We start from the raw sequence: 18,984 nt of genomic DNA, 5'->3' as shown, positions 1-18,984 counted from the left end.
CAAACAGTTGTTTTAAGTGGGAAATGGGCGGGAAGGGGGTCGCGTTTTCTGGTGGCGACCTGGAGAAGCGGCGCCTCTCCCAGAGTCTCCGGGGAAAATCTGGAGAGCTCCCGAGTATGTATAAAAGACTCTCAGTTGGTGTTTTTGCTTCCAGTATGTTATGATTGATATCCCTGCTTGAATACAGGTGACCCAATTAGCTGTGTCTTAATACACTCAATACAATTCATAATAATAAGTCAAGACTTCCATGATGACAGGTATTAGAATCATTTGGTTAACTGCTACACAGCATGGTGGCCCATTAAAGGGTTAATCTGTAAAGGGTTTCAGGGTCAGCTCGGTTACAAAGTTCCCCCGGTATGTTGTGAAGACATTTATTCTTGGATTTTTTCCTGCCCAAGAGAGCATATTAAAAGCTTTCTGCTCTGCGTGCCATGATGATATGCCCATTACTCATGGCGGCAAACGTCAATAAGCATGACTCAGGTGCCGCTCGCAAACAAAACAAAGTCGCTGCCAGCTTTTTACAATGTATCTTGTGTACTTGTGTTAGGGAAATAACAGGAGCCGAGGTTACCACTGATGAGCGCCAATCGCCAGGACGGCGGGAGAGAACTTTCCAAATCTTCCCACATTCATCAACAAATGGCATTTGCACACCTGGGGGCTTTCTGGCTGCGGCTACCTGGGGCCCCCCTTGCAGGATGCGGGTTAGGAGGTCCCGCTGACCTTGCGGGGGTCCCACTGACATTGTGGGCCATGCGCAATAGTTGAAGGATAAGTGGGCAGGAAGTGGGGCGTACCCTGCAGTGTCCCGGAGTCTCCGGGCGAAACCCAGAGAGTTCCCAGGTATGGTCATGAGCATCAACAAAATCAAGCGTTTTTGAAATTCCACATCATAAATGGTTTTGCTATTATTTTTTTTTAACTATTTAAAGGTGGCAATGCCAGAAATAATGACCAATAACCCGAAACTCTAGAGCAAGATAATCACTCCTGGCAATAAACAAATAAAAACACAAAATGAATCTGCCTCATAATATTTCCATCGCGCCCTCTTTAGCCCTGCCCATAACCTGCGTATTTTCTAGTGATGCAGCTACGGCCATTTTAAGACCGGGCAAAACACTGCAGCAGCAGCAGCAGCAACAACAAACGCACTTATACATTTGTTTGTGGGCTTAATAAAAGTCGATTCGTCGTTTACTGACAGCGAAGAGACGCATTAATAACGCACCAATAAGAAAGCTGAAAGTGGCCACGTTTATTTAACCAATACTGAGGTTATTCGTATCCATTTCTTGCCCTCGTCAAATATGATACCGATAAGCCAGTTCTCTGCTTTGCGTCTCTCTGACAGCTGTAGAAAACTAGAAACTACATCTCCCAGCATGCCTAACGGGAGTAGTAGAAAGTGACGGGTGCCGCCGAGGCTCATTGTCTGCTGGTGCAGGAGACTAGCAAGAGAACGCTCGAGCTTGAGAAGGATTTCTGACTGGAGTCCTCTCTACGACACCATGGATAACACTGGCAAGGAACGAGAGGCCGTGCAGCTAATGGCCGAGGCGGAGAAGAGGGTCAAGTCATCGCAGTCGTTCCTTAGGGGTCTCTTCGGGTGAGAGAACCGACGAGCAGGGAGGTAGAGGCCCGTGGAGTGAGTGAGTGAGTGAGTGAGTGAGTGAGTAGCACCGATAAGGGAGTGCAGCACCGTGAGTGGGAGTGGTGCTGGTGACATCCAGACATTTGGGATATAGCGCGATGACTGGCAGAAACGCTAAGGGCAAATGTGTCCCCGTCTGTCTGACTACAATTCCCATCATTCACTGTTAGCTTAATTGCTGCAGTCACCCAGCCCTGCACTGGTGTCATCCATTTACAGTGTCAGCACGCCTGATTTACTTCCATGGTCGCCCAAGCCCAGTATAGACTAGTATAGCCCAAGTTATTGAATGATTTAATCACACCTTAATATAATATAATTACAAATTGTTTCCTTACTTCAGGGCACAGAGCACGGGTCAGATGTGCAAAATAACACGCATACGTCGTATGTAAAGGATTAGAAAGTCGCCATTTATGTGATCTCCATATTAACCCCTTCAACATGGCCTAAAGCCGCACTCCTTTCTTTCTTATACAATAGAAGTCCATTACCTACCGGCCTCTGTTACGGATTTCACGGGCAGGGATGAAATGGGCTGGATCTGCGAAGTAAGATGTCAGCCATGTTTTGTAGGCATTGCCGGTCAGTGGTGTTTCCCTGGAGACGGCACACATGATGTTTTGTTTTTTGTGTTAAAATCTAATTCCCAAGGTCTGTTTATATTAATTCATGTTTGCCTGTCTACGGTTTTCTTTGCACCTTTGTTTTCCAATCTGTTGATCAAAGACAGATGACTTATTCATGCGGAGAACATTCATGCTTTAGTTTTGCATCGCTTTTCCCCAAAACACGCAAACATGGCTTGGTAAGGCGTGATGTGATTGTGCCCGTACGCGTTCCCTAGAAAGTATGGGTTGCATGTGTTATATATCTATGTTCGTGAAGATTGATTTAATGGGGAATTAAAGGAAACTTGAATGAATCATGAAAAAGGAGTTGAAGGTTAAATAATTTCCCTTGAATTGAATAACATGATACTTATTTTGGTGATAAAATTATTTAATATAGCTACTGTATTAAAAAAGTTAAGTATTTCATGTCGGTTCATTGGGTCCTAGACAGGGGGGTGAATATGAGAACTTTTAACATAACATCCCTTCCAGATTCACATCTAATTGTATAATTCTATAACGTCCTTTTATATTTATAAATATGTGTATATATATATAATATAGCACTACAGTATCTGCCGGCGCTGTATAAATAAAATAAACGTAGTGTTACCATGATGTCTGGCCCACTGATTTCCCTTTCCCTTCTGGTATAATATTATGAGTATAATAATCCTATTGTTACATTTCTCCCAAAATTCTGATGCTGAAAGGTTTGTAAGGTTGTGATACTTGTATCTTGTTTTTTTATCCTGTTATACCTTTTGTCATCTTGTATCGCTGTCTGGCTTTGCACAGCTTTTTTTTCTCCTTTTCAGCCATAGAAATATATAATAATATGCAGTAGGTATGTTTCTTTTCTAGTGGCAGACACGGTATATAAAAGTCTTTCTGGATTAGACGCACTGGAACCTACTATTCCTTTGGCAGTTAATATTTTTCTCTTGCCTATATATTTTTTCTACTGGGTTACGTTTTGAAGCGTAACATGCGGTGTTCGGAATAATGAATGCCCTCGATGGGAAAAAATGACGCTGAACCGAATCATTCATTGTTCCTTCACCCCTGGCTTCTCTTCTACTTCAGGAAAATGAAACCGTAAAAAGGATGGGAAATCTTAATTTTAACTCCGTGAAAGGACGCAGCGCCGCGTCAGTACGTTTTTCTCGGTTGTTTTGCATTATGTCTGATTACCTGGCCTTTCCGTGCAAGATTAGTTTGCCGTTTGCATTCAGATTAAAAGCCCTGTCGTCGGTATGATGGAATACTCCTGGCCTGCATTAGGACATCCCTTGTTGCACGTTCCCGAGGGGTTGCCGGCTGTAGCTGGCTTTTTTTTTGTGTGTGAGATCTCCTTCAAAAAGAAGAAAGGGACTTAAGGGAACATTTAGGTTGCTCACAGATCTCAGTAGAGATGCTGGCTCCAAAAAAAAGAAAAGGGGAGGAATAAACGATATATGATGTGGTTTGTTTTGGACAATGTTAAAGAGACAGCAGCATTAATGTGAAACGTGGGTTAGATTCTTGAATAATGTTAAGAATTTTTTGTTGTACATCTCAGTAATTACAGTTATAATTCAGTTCCATTAATGATAACGGATGCCAGATACGGTGAACTGATACGGACCGGGTCCTGGTCCTCCAAGCACTATGGGTCCTGGTCCTCCAAGCACTATGGGTCCTGGTCCTCCAAGCACTATGGGTCCTGGTCCTCCAAGCACTATGGGTCCTGGTCCTCCAAGCACTATGGGTCCTGGTCCTCCAAGCACTATGGGCCCTGGTCCTCCAAGCACTATGGGCCCTGGTCCTCCAAGCACTATGGGCCCTGGTCCTCCAAGCACTATGGGCCCTGGTCCTCCAAGCACTATGGGCCCTGGTCCTCCAAGCACTATGGGCCCTGGTCCTCCAAGCACTATGGGCCCTGGTCCTCCAAGCACTATGGGCCCTGGTCCTCCAAGCACTATGGGCCCTGGTCCTCCAAGCACTATGGGCCCTGGTCCTCCAAGCACTATGGGCCCTGGTCCTCCAAGCACTATGGGCCCTGGTCCTCCAAGCACTATGGGCCCTGGTCCTCCAAGCACTATGGGCCCTGGTCCTCCAAGCACTATGGGCCCTGGTCCTCCAAGCACTATGGGCCCTGGTCCTCCACGCACTATGGGCCCTGGTCCTCCACGCATTATGGGTCACTTCTTTCTATATGACATAAGCTATTGAAGCCCTTCTGGCTTCAGACGTGAAATGGTGGAGAATTTTAAGCTTTTATAACTGATTTCTATTGTCAATAGTTTCTCAAATCAAGACGATTCCTTGTTCATAATGGCCGTATGACACAAAAGCAAACACATAGATTGTTGCATAGAAAAAGCCGCACAGCAGAACATTACCCAGGGAACTCAATATGTATATCTTGGAGAATTTTTTTTTTTTCTTTAATTTATTCATAATCCAAATTTCATTTCAATTGAGTCTGAGGCTCAGAGGCAATGTTAGGAAGTTTTACTTTACCAAGAGGGTGGTAGATAAGTTGAACGGCCTCCTAGCAGAAGTGGCAAGGTTAATACAGTGAGGTACTTTAAGCATGCATGAGATTGGTATAAAGCTATTCTGAATATAAATGTAGTCTAAACTCATACCTTGAGACCAAGGTTAATGTTTGAGTCTTTATAGCATGGAAAATAGACGACGGGATGTGCCGAATGGTTCTTGCTTACTGCTCGGTATTGCCGGCCGGCAGTGTATTTTTTCTTTTTGTGAGGGTGTCAGTAACTTGTAGAGGTGTATAAAGCGTTTTGTGATTCTTAGAAATACAAATTTATTTTGGTACTTTATGAATCGCTCGTTTAGGCCCTCCTCACCTGTTTGGGGTCATATTTGGGGTTGGATTAATGAATTAGAAAATAATGTATTTATTGATAACATCAAACATTTGTAAAATAAATCCAAAGCATGCCATATTGATGATAAGAAGCTGTGAAACATGTTTAATTATGTTGCTTACCTTATTTTGTACTGATATCATTACATATCACACTTAACAAAAGTATCTGCTCCGTTTTCAGTGGCAACACAAAAGTCGAAGAAGCGTGTGACATGTACGCCAGAGCAGCCAACATGTTCAAGATGGTTAAGAATTGGAGCGGTATGTAGAACTTCCAATCTTATACAAAATAAAGACGATCTATATAGACTGATGGGTAGATAGATATATAGATATATCTATTTATGTAGATGTATATGTAAATATAGTGACTTCTCTATCATATGAAAACACATACTGTGCGGGTAATACTATAATTATCTGATGAATGGAATAATCAGCACGTCTGTCTCTAACCGCCTTTTTGGCTAAATTATCACTGATTAAAGAATCTGTGATGGACACTCACTCACTAACTATATCTGATTACCGGTGAGGTTAAAATAGCCTGTTTTGGAATTTGTTTGGCTTTTAATAGTATAATCACAGAGGGAATGGTGTGTACCCCTTTTACAAGGTCTGCCCTACCTTATAGGCAACTGGGTTTCTGCCTAGGGCACTGGTAGGCAGGGATGGGCATATGGTTAATGGCGCTTGGGTGCAGTATTTATGCACCCAGAACTAACACATATATGCACATAACAAGCAAACTTGCTGTAGCACAATTCGCTTACATACATACACACATTTTCTCCCACTCCTCATCTCCCAGGTGCTACTATCCCTAGGCTTACCCCCAGCACTCCCAACGAAATATATACACACACACTCAATAAAAAATAATGAAGGGAGTACCCAAAGTACTTAATTATTAAGAGATAGTAGACAATGGTCACCGCCGTCCCCGCTCGGTGAAGACACACACTTACGCTAACACCATATGCTGACACCCCCCCCCCTCCATCATCTGTGCAGCTCACACTGCTGTCTCCAACCTTGAGGTTCTTTTCCTATGGAAGTAATGCAAGAGGTGGTGCCAGAAACATACTTCGTCTTCAGCACTAGAAAAACTATTAATCATAGAGCTGCGCCTGTGTCAAAGCAATCAATACCTTTCCAATTAACATATCACCCACACCCGACATGCAACTTAAACATTACTTCACCTTGTGGTGAAAATAGTGACCTAAAGTAAAACACCCTAGGATCTTGAGCCCAGCAAATATTGCTCTGTTTTGAACACTGCAGTAGACTTAAAGTGCATTCAATAATATTGTGTTTCCATTTTTTATTTTAATCAGTTTTTTCACTTTGCTGGTTAATTTATTTTTGGTGTGTTTCACAGGATGTACCGCGCCATTCTTATATTCATCAAAGACTGTTGTTAGAAACCTAGAATATTTGAGCAGATAATAGCTACTAGAACAGTCTAGTCTGTCGTAAGAAAACTCAAACCTTCTTAGTTCTTCAGTCATAGCCTTATGAGAAATGTTCCCTCTAGTTTTCAGTCCTCCGTGTGCAGAAATCATGTGTTGTGCACATTTGTTTTCCTGTTACGAGACTATATGCGCACTGAATGCTTGTGCAAATCTAAGCCTGAGATAGTTTTGGCACAGCCTCTCAAGAGCTGCGTAAATTGTTGGCGCTATATAAATAAAAGATAATAAATAATAATGGCCAATAAAACTATTTCCATGTTTTAATATAATACAAATATGAATGCAACCTATGATGTTGCATATGTGTAAGCTTCTGTTGTAGGAGTGTGTGAGTGCATGTTTGTGTAAGGTTTTAGAGTGGGTGTATGTATGTGTAACTGACCATCATCATATCCCCCACATCATAATTCATTCACAGCCCCCACCACGATCATCACCCCATATTGCATTACAATCACCCCCCTCCATCTTCATGCCCCCTAACATAACTTCTCACCTCCACATCCACCTGGAATTGTTTGTCTGCTGTTAAAAGTACTCCTTGTGTATTATTATAAACACCTTACAAAATACTGTTCATCTTGAATGATGTCATTATTGTTAATCTGTTTCTAGCTGCAGGAAATGCATTTTGTCAGGCGGCCAAACTCCATATGCAGCTACAAAGCAAACACGATGCAGCGACAAGTTTTGTAGATGCAGGAAATGCATACAAGAAAGCAGATCCTCAAGGTGAGAGCTCACATGCGTGTTCTAGGCCGGGGCTGCTTGTATAAACCTCCCATATATGTTACCTTGATACAGGCAAAGTGTCCATACAAGGACACCAGTATGCGTGGTGTGAAGGTCTATAGAACATCATTAAGTTGTCCTCCACATATCCCTGTATGAGCAATGTTGGTGCCTACCACTGCCTTGATAAAGGTCTATTTATTGGGACAAAAAATTAACCATAAACCATGTTGTTGCTTGAATCAAGTAAACTTTTATTTATAAAAGTTTCATCTCACTGACTTTATTATACATTATGAAGGACCAACCCCAGTGAGCTTCCGCTCCAAGAATCACATTTATGGCCCTATATCAAGCATGTCCATGATCAATGTGTAAGTTGTTTGCAGCTGTGCGTTATATAATTATTACCGTATTTATCGATTATAAGACGACCCCAAAATCTGAATATTAATTTAGGAAAGAAAAAAAAAAAAAAAGCCTGAATATAAGACGACCCTATAGGAAAAAAGTTTTACCAGTAAATGTTAATTCATGTAAACAATTTTTTTTTAATAAAAGCTATGATTGAGAAAAATATTTTGTTTTTAATTCCTTTTATTTTCCAACCTGCCCCCCAGTTATGCACATCTGCCCCCAGGCTTGCCCCATAAATGCCTTAAACCCCCTATATGCCACTGTGCCCCATGATATGCCTTTTAACCCTCTATATGCCACTCTGCCTCCAGAAATGCCTTATACCCCTATATGCCACTCTGCCCCATAATATGCCCTTTAACTCCACAAATGCCAGAGTGGCATATAGGGGTATAAGGCATTTCTGGAGGCAGAGTGGCATATAGAGGGTTTAAAGGCATTTCTGTAGGCACAGTGCCATTAAGGGGGTTAAAAGGCATTTCATAGAGAACTCTGCCTACAGAAATGCCTTATGCCCCCCATTTAACCCCCCCCCCCAAAAAAATCTTACCATTGCTTCTGACTCCCGGTGTGTTGTCCGGGCAGCGGGTAGACGTCTACACGATTCGCATAGGCAACTTCCGCTGCAGCCGGAAAGGAGGTGCGGTTAGCAGCGGGGGTTGTCTGCGTCCATCGCACAGACCTTCCTCGGCCGTCAGAGAGAATTCACCGGTGAGGGGAACTCTGATCTCTGCTGCCCCGACAACGCACCGGGGACTCAGAAGCACCGGTAAGTTTGGGGGGGGGGGGCAGGAGGATCCAGGTCCCCTGCAGCGCTGCGGGGGATCTGGATCTTAGTCTATTTATTGATCATCATGTTTCACAGCCCTGTACAATGGGATCTTACCATTTGTGTAATCACCGTGCACACACTCTCTTTTATCTGGCAGCAGTAAACTAGGCTTCTGGTCCATATCCTTTCGAGTTTGTCTTCTCTGTCTGAACCAGTGAACTAATTATGTATTTATTACACAATATTGTGATAATGGATACAAATTTGCAGATGAAGGAAACTTTGTAATGCTGCTATAACCAGTGATGTAATTGAAGGATTGTTGACTGAGATGTTTTTTATATTGTCTTTCTTAATGCAATCAGAGGCCATCAACTGCTTAAACGCAGCCATCGATATTTACACAGACATGGTAAGGAGCAGGATCCTGTGGGAATGGGAAGGTTAGCTGTCACTCTGTGTTATAGTTGGTCAGGACAAGAGGACAGCTTTTCTTGGAAACTAGAAGTACTTGTTTTATTCATTGTTACGTAGTGATCAATGTATAAACCCAGAAACATGTTAATAAATTAACACTTGGGAAATGTGCCCTTTTGATTAAGAACTGTCTCTTCTAAAACACATGATGTTAGTTTCATGTCATGATCTACATTAATTATTTCGTGGCAACGAAAAGTAAGTGTACCATCTAGAATTACCTAATTTTTTACATTAATTGTATAAACAAAAACAATGTGCTTAACCCAATAACACACAAACAAGGATAATAATTTATGTCATTATTGAACACATCCATTAAACATTCGCAGTGCTGATGGAAAAAGTAAGTGAACTATTGGATTTTATAACTGGTTGAACTCCTTTGGCAGCTGTAATCTCAATCGCTTCCGGGAGCTGCAGATCCGACCCGCACGACGTTCAGGAGGAATTTTACACCGTTCTTCCGTACAGAACTGCTTAAGCTCAGCCACATTGTTAGGATGTCTGGTGTGAACGGCTCTCTCGTGATCATTCTACTGCATTACCAATGGGTTAAGGACTGGGCCATCCCAAAAGGCTGTTTTTTTTTTCGTTTTTTTTTTCGATTCTGGAGTAGATTTAGTTCAATATATAATGCAGCAAGTCAATGACCCTAACCATCTTCTAATGAGCGTCAGCTGGCAGCCAGCCACCCTGACATTATCGTGTATGATAAACTAGGGAATTCATTGTCTCCCCGATGACAGAAAGCTTTCCAGGCCCAAGGCAGCAAAGCAGCCCAAAATGTGATGCTCCCTCCACCGTACTTCACCGTTGGGGTGATGTTTTTGTGTGGGTATGTGGTTCCCTTTTTACGCCATACATTTTCTTCCCGAACAATTTAACCTTCATTTCATCAGTTCACAAAACATTTTCCCAGTAGCATTGTGGAGTGCCAAGGTGCTCTTTGGCAAAGTTCAGCCGAACTGTGATGTTAAATTGGAGAGTGGCAGATTTCTCTGTGTTGTCCTGCCATGGACTCTATGGCTGTTCAATGTTTTGCATGTGGCAAACTCATGAACAGGGATGTTAACCAGGTCCAGTGATTCCTTCAAGCCTTTAGCTGTTGCACTAAGGTCATTTTTTTTTTTTACCTCCTTAATCATTCTGCGTTGTACCCGTGGAGTCCTCTTGGCTGGGCATCCCCTTCTAAGGAGAGTAGCCACCATTCCAAATTGTCTCCTTTTATAAACAATTTATTTAACTGTGGACTGATAGATATGTAATGTGCAGATGCTTCTTGAGAATGGCAAACGTAAAATGTTTCAAATTTTTTTTATGTTAAAGTAGCTCTAAAACACACCTCCATTCTTGTTTCATTGATTGGACTCTAGGTTTTCTAACTCCTGACACCAACTAGCTTTTGTTGAAGTGATTAGCATTGTGTATTTAATGTGGACAAGAATACAATACAATCATTTCTGTATTATTAGTTAAAACAGATTGTGTTTGTTCATTATTGTACCTTAGGTGAAGATCATATTTAAAGACAAATGTATACATAACTACTGGTAATTACAAAGAATTCACTTACTTTTTCCTGCCACTATATTTAATTTGAGTGTTATCTCTATAGAGGTTTATACTGCTGTGGGGTATTATCTATTTCAGAAGTTACAGCACGTGATAAAGTGTAATCATTTCAGAGAGATTACACTCTTCATCCACAGTATAACTCTCTTGGAAGCCATCCGATTACTGTCCATTTGTTAGTATTTTCTTTGTATAGATATACATTGTATTATGATTGGAGAACAACATTGTAAATATTGTATTTGTCTTTTTGTTGCATGAATCAGGGGTGACTCAAACTCCTTAACACATACAACATGTTCTTATTCACAATTCAGTGGCCATCACTGCCATTGTTTTCTTTAAATGTATAAATGATTTGATTTATTTCTGATAATTTTCCTTGTAGCCTCCGATGCTGGCAAATTTTATACTTAAGAAGAAATGCTTACATTTGATGTTTTTTATTTTATCTGTAACAGGGGAGGTTTACAATTGCTGCAAAGCATCATATTACAATTGCGGAGATATATGAGACTGAGCTGGTAGACATTGAAAAGGTAAGGTCTTGGCTACTTGTTCGATGTCTTTGGTATAAGGCAAGATTAGTTTTTCCCCCTGACAATTCCCTGCAAAGTTAGTGAAGAAAATACCATGAACATGAGCAGCAGCAACATCTCCTGCGTGTTTTTCATGTGATGAAACGTCCATAGAGAATAATAAAATGACACCTATACTATTTTATTTAATATGCTTAATACGCTAGAGTGCGCAGTTAATGTTTTTTCTAAATGGATAAGCACCTTTAAAGCCTTCTGCTTGACCATAGTGTGCTGCTACTCTTAGGTTATGAGTGTAATAATAACTGTATTCATTGTGTCCCCTGTAAGGCAATTGCACATTATGAGCAGTCCGCGGATTACTACAAGGGGGAAGAATCAAACAGGCAAGTGCATAGATCCTTGTTTTATTATTACTTTGTCGGTTAATATTTTATCGATTTTAATATCTAAAATTTTATCTGTCATAACTTCCAGAGAATTTATGTAAAATTTAGCACAGAAGCTCTGTCTCTTTGTCATATAGACTAATAAGAATATCAGAAGTGAGGTGCAAGGAAAGGCAAAGTGAAGTCCTTGGCAGATTATGTTCTTGTTGCACCAATGGCAGGTGGTGCATCACAATTAAGGGGATTTAAACACATGGTGATCTTATACATTTATAGCTGTTGTGTACACCATCAAAATTATGTATTTTCTTATTTATATGAATGAATATGCATTTTTTAAAATAAAAGCTAGTTGTTCAAAGAGTGAAGACCAAGGTGACCTAATACTTAGTTTTTTAGGCTATCACTGCTCTGGACTTGGAAATGTAGGGTATATTTTTAAATAAAACATGGTGATTGCATTTGTATAAGAAAAATCCACTCACCGGTATTTGGTTTTCATGTTTCAAAATTGCTTGGGAAGAGTGTAGAATTCTTAACATCATTGTATTACTTTTGAAATGGAGAACAATTGACAAATAGCAGTCCGTGTGATCAATGGGATGGTTTTTGTGAATACAGCATTTTTCTCTGTTAAATTAATATTTTTATTTTTTGTGATGAGTATTGCATTTATATCTTTTATTTTTTTTTTTGTTCCTATCTGTAATGTATTCAAACCTCTTTTCAGCTCTGCTAACAAGTGCCTCCTGAAAGTGGCTGGCTATACAGCACAACTGGAGCAGTATCAAAAGGCTATTGAAATATATGAACAGGTTTGTGCATTTGTTAAGTTGTACAGTCCTGAGCAAAGACAAGCCTCGCGTTGAAACCATTCCATACCTTTACCTGGTTTAAGTGCGGAATATGTTATGCAGGACTGGAAACCTCTCTGTAATGAATGGGAAAATAAATGTATTGAAAGCTAATAGCCCATTTTCTTTTATAAATAATCTGTGATGGGTTTTTTTTTATGGGGAAATCATCAGAAGTAGATTTCCACTAGTGTCATGGTGCAAAAGAATTCTTAAAATGTACAAAATTGTTTTTATGTTGTTCAAAATAGTAATTTTTTTTTATTTTTTTTTTAAAGCCCCACCTTTCTACCAGTAACCCATGTAGATATAATTGCTCATGTAGAATTTGCTAATTTCACCCATTCTTTTACAAAGGGATCTCACACCCAAGGGTCTGAATCTTTTTCCACTGTTAATCATAAATTTGTTCAACCATAATTTCCCGTTTCCCATAATTTATGTGCATCAACACCTCGCTGCTGATGCAAAACTCTCAGAGCTATTATAACATTCGATGGTCTTTTTAGGACATAGTAGTACACCTTCATGTGCCATGTGGTGAAGGTCAAACGCTGAAAAAAGTAGAATAAATCGGGAAGCACAAGTACTTGTGCTTCCCGATTTATTCTATTTTTGTCATATTTGTCAATTTCTTTATTTTTTTTGTAAATCAACCGATTAACCAAATGTAATTGATAAATGGGTTCAACTTCACTAGACACACCCAGGGATGATTACTGTCGGCCCTGTTGATTCTCAATATCATTTAAAATAGAAGCAAATCAATTTGCAAAGTAAAACTGGTTAAAGGTCTCAAAGCAGCACATGATTCTGCGAGGTGAAGAAATTCAAGAACATATGAGAAGCAAAGCCATTGACATATATCGGGTAACAAAGCCATTTCTAAGGCTCTGGGATTCCAGTGAACCATGATAAAAGCCATTATCTACACACAGAGAAAACTTGCAACAGTGCTAAAACTTAACGCGAGCAGCTTGTCTACCAAAATTGCTCCCGAAAAGATTACATTTTGTAAAACTCTAACCTGGCTGCACATTGGATTCTGATTGTAATCTCACCTAGGTTGGCGCAAGTGCAATGGATAATCCTTTGCTAAAGTACAGTGCAAAAGAATATTTCTTCAAAGCCGCCCTCTGCCATTTTATTGTAGATGAACTAAACGCTAAGGTACCGTATTTCTGTATTCATTTTTTTATTTCTCCCGGATAGTGGGAAATAATTTTTGCATGTGTTGCTTAGTGCCATCTGGAGTACAGCTTGCTGGTCATGTGTATAATTAGCACACGCTGTTCTTGTGTTCATTTCTTAGAAAATAGAATTTGTGAAATTCCCTCTGTTTTGCAGCTGGCAGTCGAGAAGTACGAAGAAATGTTTCCTGCGTTTTCAGATTCTAGGGAATGCCAACTTTTGAAGGTATAAAGCAGGAACATGCGAGGTTTGGTGGTGGGGAAGAATTGGAGGTTAGGGGTTGAAAAACATGGGGTGGGCTTCACTACCAGATATTGGCATGATGTCCATGGGAACTGAGATTAGGACGGAGTGTTCCCACAGTCTGACCGGAACATGTCTCCAGAAAAGCTGGTAGCTGTTGTGGTAAGATATGCTCTGGTACCAGGACAGAAGGCTAATGATTCCGCATAGAGATAAGGAAGGAACGCATATATTGGGAAGTAGCCATAGAAAGCCTAAAAAATGGTGTGGAAATGTGCAGAATAAAGAAAAACATGCTATCTCTGTGTTTTTATTGATAAACTTTGGTTTAGAACAGAAACAGCAAGGGTGACGTGAGAATGATTTAGTGCAGTGTTCTGTCTATTGGAATGAAATCAATACCTATATAATTTTTTTTACAGAAATTATTAGAGGCCCATGAAGAGCAGAACTGCGATGCATACACCGAGGCAGTAAGTAGAATATGTAATCTGGGTAAAACACATGGATGTAGGTGTACATATAGATACATGTAAATTATCCTTGCTGCCGCTTGGCCATTTACAAATAACTGTTCTTCTTAGATGAAGGGGTCAGCTAGTGTAGAGATCCATGCAACCTGCTTCTCCACATCACCTCCACCCAGCCAAATCACCCTCACCCAAGTAGTCCCTCTTCTTCTGTCTCATTCCTCTTCAACCTCCTAATAGCTTGTAAGCATGTAAACTATGGAATCTCAATATGTATACCTTGGAGGAGAGAAGACAAAAAGGTGATGGAAAGATTTAAATACATTAGAGCTCACATTAAGAATGTATAAGGGCTTTGTTCAGAAACCATTTATATGCTCTTTCAAAAACATTTTTTTTCCCCAAATCTCATAATCCTGCCCCATGTCCTATTTAGGACATCTTTGAAGCTGGCCAATTCAGTTTACCCCATCAAGCCATATATTTTTGAAAACTAGACACTCAAGTGCATTATTCTATTACCAGCCTTTTTTGTGTGGTTTTTTTGTTTTTGTCAATGTCGATTCCTGAAGTACAAAAACACACATTGTACTTCAGATTTTGACATTTAAGCGAAGAAAATTGATCTTAGATATATTTCTAAGCTTATTTAATGCCATAATGTCAGTGGACGTTAACTGTCTGTTTTTGCGTGACATGCCTGGCACGCCATTGGTCTTTAAGTGGTTAATATAAGCTCTCCCCTGCCAGACAGATGGATTTATCAGATAGACCTTAGTCTAGAATACCCTTGAAAATACAAAAATATTTTTTTGTGCCAGTGTTTCTTTTTACGTACTTTGCATCAGTGATTTCACCAGTTGTGAAACTTCAGCTACTTAGGGTCATGGGGTCACTCCTGGCATAGGCCAACAGTACAAGTGAACTTAAAGGTGAAGTGCCCCTTTTTTCCTAGTCTTTAATGTATAATGACATGTTTCCATTTATATTGTTTTGTTCCAGGTTAAAGAATTTGATTCAATATCTCGCTTGGATCAATGGCTGACCACTATGTTACTTCGTATAAAGAAATCATTTCAAGGAGATGTTGATGGAGACCTGAAATGAAGTGAAGTATATACAACAAACCCACCTTCCCATTTAGTTTTTTTAATATATATATATTTATTTTGGTTTCCTGAAGATATTCCTTGTCATTTTTGCAGATTCACAATAACTGATAATGCAACAACGTGTGTAATGTGTCCTGCAGACATTTATTATTTTTGGGTCTGAAAAGCTGTTATTGAGAGACTATTAGAGAATATTAAATGTTTGGTCGAATAAGTAAGTTATTCATTAATAATACATAAAATAATATACTACAAATAATAAATACAATGTAAATTTAGGCAGTTTTCCCATATGGTGGCCACAAATAACCATCTACATGTCCAAATTGTTTAGGAAGCCTGTAAGTAAACTTATACTTCATGTCTCGGTTTGTGACTGCATTTAAAGCAGTGGGTGCAGACATTCTTGAGACTATGAGTGTTTAGATAAAAAAGCCAAAAAACTAAGAAGTAGCTACTTCTGAATAGTATATACTTCTGGTTTATTTCCTATAACCTTGTTATTGGGATGTTACTGTAGAAGACGCGTGAACATAAATGTTTACCTGGTCAGCTAGGACCATCTTATTAAATTCTTGCAAAAGTCAACAGTACTGATAGCAGACTTTGCTCACAGTTTAAATGGATCCCCCCCCCCAAAAAAAAGGGGGATTCAAATTTAATATTTTAGATCTTTCCATGTGTTTTAATTCCTTTCTAGTTATGGATTATTGGAAGGCTATAAGATGGTTACATTTAATGTCTGGTCCTATAAACTAGATTAGGGTATTATTATTATTATTATTATTTGTTTAGCGCCATTAAATTCCATAGTGCTGTACAATGGGTAGACAGGACATAACAAGTAGTATGTAACATAGCAACTTGACTAACAGAGACAACAGGTGAGGAGGGCCCTGTATGAAGGATAGTGAAGTTTGATTATGCATAATTAGTACATAATTACCTTTGATATCATATCAAAGGTATTTAGAATTTTCCTGTTTTTTTTCTCACTCACAAAAAAGGAATGTTTATATGGAATGCTAATTCTCAACTGGATTATTACTAATAACCCTTGTTCTTCATCTGTTGGTTTCACGCTCATCATTGTTGGTTTTGCGATTTATACCTTTTTATTTTTAATTTGAGATGATCTAAAAACAGTATTTTTGCACACTTGTGAAAATATGCATATTGTGTTTCAATGTCACAAAATACCTTAGGCACCAGTTTTTTTGTATCGTAAATGTGGTCTTCTGTATCTTAATAGACACTTGGTAGACTTTGTTAATGTGTTGTGGATGGCATGTATATGTCAACTAGTGTAAAATGTGGTGCCGCACTTTCAAATGATACAAATGACAATCTGTCTTCCTTTTTATGTGTCTCATGTAATCAATAAATCCCAAGGAGAAAATGAAATGTCTGTGCCTTTTTTTATTTTTGTTATCTTTGCATCATCTCGTTAATAATGTCAATTATATACAATAGCATTACTCAAAAGAAATTACTGAACCTGATTCCTTACCACACTGCCTGTGGTTAATAATAGAATAGCTCGGTTTTATTCACCAACTCTGACTAATGAAAGTCTACGTTGGAATGGACTTCGTTCATGTTTCCATAAACAGTCAACTCAGTGTGGTGGTTGAGCAGGGAGCCTAAATATCATGTGATTGACAATGTTTTCAGATAAAGGACATTAAAAGGAGCAAATTGAGATGAAACTAGGTTTTTGTGAGTGCTGACCTACATTATTAGAACACTGGGTTTATGCCTAAGGAGTTTTTTTTTACCCCATACGACTTCTCCTTTAAATTATATTTGGTTGTTTAGTGCAATCTCCAACCTTGTTTTCCCAGTGGATTGCTTGTCTGTACTTTTTAGGTTGACCTTTAAGTTTCCTTTATTCTACATTTTGCAATTCACTATACTATATCTAATGTTATTAATAATTTAATATAACCAATAGATCTGTATTATAATTCAGCCTTCTATAAATGTCAAAGAGATTGGGCATCTTAACCACTTGCATTATTTAGTCCTGATTATTTTTTGGTGGAATAGGATTGGTTCTAACCGCTTTCGATTTGATGAGAGCATGGGCCAGGAAATAATACATTCTGTGTGTCATCAAGCAATAATGAACCCAGTTCTGGGAATGTTAAGCTCCTGACTAATGCTAAAACAACATTTTGGGTAAAATAATATTTCTTCAAAAATATGTTCCTAAAACACAATTTAGACAAAAGCTTGATTTTTCTCAACTTGATGTAGCTGATAGTTGATGAGTTTAAGAGGGAATCGCAAGCAGGGCCGGCCTTTGGGGTGTCCGACTTGTGCGACCGCACAGGGCGCCACACTCCAGGGGGGCGCCGCCACGGGGTCCGACGCCACCGTAGCGTACCGCTGCCGCCAGCAGCGTACCTAGCAGGGGGGCACCCGGCACCCCTCCAGAGACGGGACAGTTCTCCCTTGAACCCGGCTTAAAATCACTCAAGGGAGCCGGAGGTCTGTTAAAGACCTCCGATACAGCTCCCTTGTGATCCGCGCGGGAACAGCTGCTGTGCGCCGGGGTTTGTTGTCAGATCCCGGCGCACAACACTGAAGCCGCGCCCACCGCTGTCTGTGCCCTCTGACCCGGAAGAAGACAGAAGAAATGAAGAAGAGGAGCGAAGAGAAAGAAAAGGAGCTGTAAGGAGCAAAGAGGAAAGGTAGGAAAGCATTCAGTGAGAGTGGATATATATTGTTATTTAATTGTTTTGTCCTATTTTGGTGTGTTACTTACTTTAAATAAAAGTGTTAGATTTTTTATGGTGTGTGGGGGCGGTCATATTCGGTTTCAGTCCAGAATTCGTTTCGGTGCATCCCTACTACTAAGCCAGACAATGAAGTGGTAGGCCTACACCACATCAATGTTTGGCGTAGTATATAGTGATTGGGGTTTTGTTACAAGTTTTCTTTTTTTGGGATGGGGGGGGGTGCCAGAGGAGTAGTCCGCACAGGGCCCCAGAACACCCAAGGCCGGCTCTGATCACAACCCCTGTCTGTAAATCGTAATCTCCCTCCACATCAGCGGTTTTATGCAAGTGCTCATCGGGAGAGAAGGGCTGCCGGGGATGCAGCTCAGCAGCTTACATGGTAAAGAAGATTAAAGAGAGTAAATTAATTGTTTCAGACAAAAAGGTAATGGAAGAGAGAGGAATAGGAAGGGCAGGTGAAACCTGGGCCCTACCACTTTTGGAGCATGAACACCTTTTGCAAGGAAGCCTGGGTTGCGTTAAGCTTCGGGGGGGGGGGTTGCAAAAGTCTAGGCTATAATTATTTGGAGGTATTAAGCTTCAAATGAAGGGATTGCTTTACCCTTATCAAAACAAAGTTATACCTAATCATTTTTTTTACCCTGAAGTGAACCCACCTTCTCCCCAAATTTTGCAAAGGCTGCCTGGACCAGCTTTCACCGGAGCGACATCTCCTGCCCGGCCATATAATTGCCATCAGCCAGCTGCAGTGCACACACACACTGATTTTACTATCCTTTTCATAACCGTGGTATTGGATATGGTTTGTATACTGCTACAGCAGTGATGCTTTTGGA

At 40.0% G+C, this 18,984-nt stretch overlaps 1 protein-coding gene across 3 annotated transcripts; it reads left to right on the top strand.

The window, feature by feature from the left end:
• The first annotated feature begins 1,520 nt into the window (after positions 1–1,520).
• LOC149303196 (beta-soluble NSF attachment protein) lies at positions 1,521–15,399 on the top strand. Of its 3 annotated transcripts, XM_089481506.1 has the most exons (12): positions 1,521–1,618; positions 4,787–4,789; positions 5,337–5,416; positions 7,249–7,365; positions 8,920–8,966; positions 11,068–11,145; positions 11,476–11,531; positions 12,265–12,349; positions 13,454–13,558; positions 13,736–13,804; positions 14,245–14,295; positions 15,295–15,399. In XM_089481506.1, the coding sequence occupies exons 1-12, from the start codon at positions 1,521–1,523 to the stop codon at positions 15,397–15,399; spliced, it is 894 nt and encodes a 297-aa protein (XP_089337632.1). The 3 variants fall into 3 exon arrangements, with proteins under 3 accessions (XP_089337632.1, XP_089337633.1, XP_089337634.1); XM_089481507.1 differs by lacking the exon at positions 4,787–4,789; XM_089481508.1 differs by lacking the exons at positions 4,787–4,789; positions 7,249–7,365.
• The last annotated feature ends 3,585 nt before the right edge of the window (positions 15,400–18,984 follow it).

The sequence above is a fragment of the Sceloporus occidentalis genome, unplaced genomic scaffold (genome assembly GCF_023333645.1).
Source record: "Sceloporus occidentalis isolate IW3139 unplaced genomic scaffold, rSceOcc1.0.p SCAF_15, whole genome shotgun sequence".
NCBI classification, from domain to species: Eukaryota; Metazoa; Chordata; class Lepidosauria; order Squamata; family Phrynosomatidae; genus Sceloporus; species Sceloporus occidentalis.
This window is presented reverse-complemented; position numbering and strand designations above follow the sequence as displayed.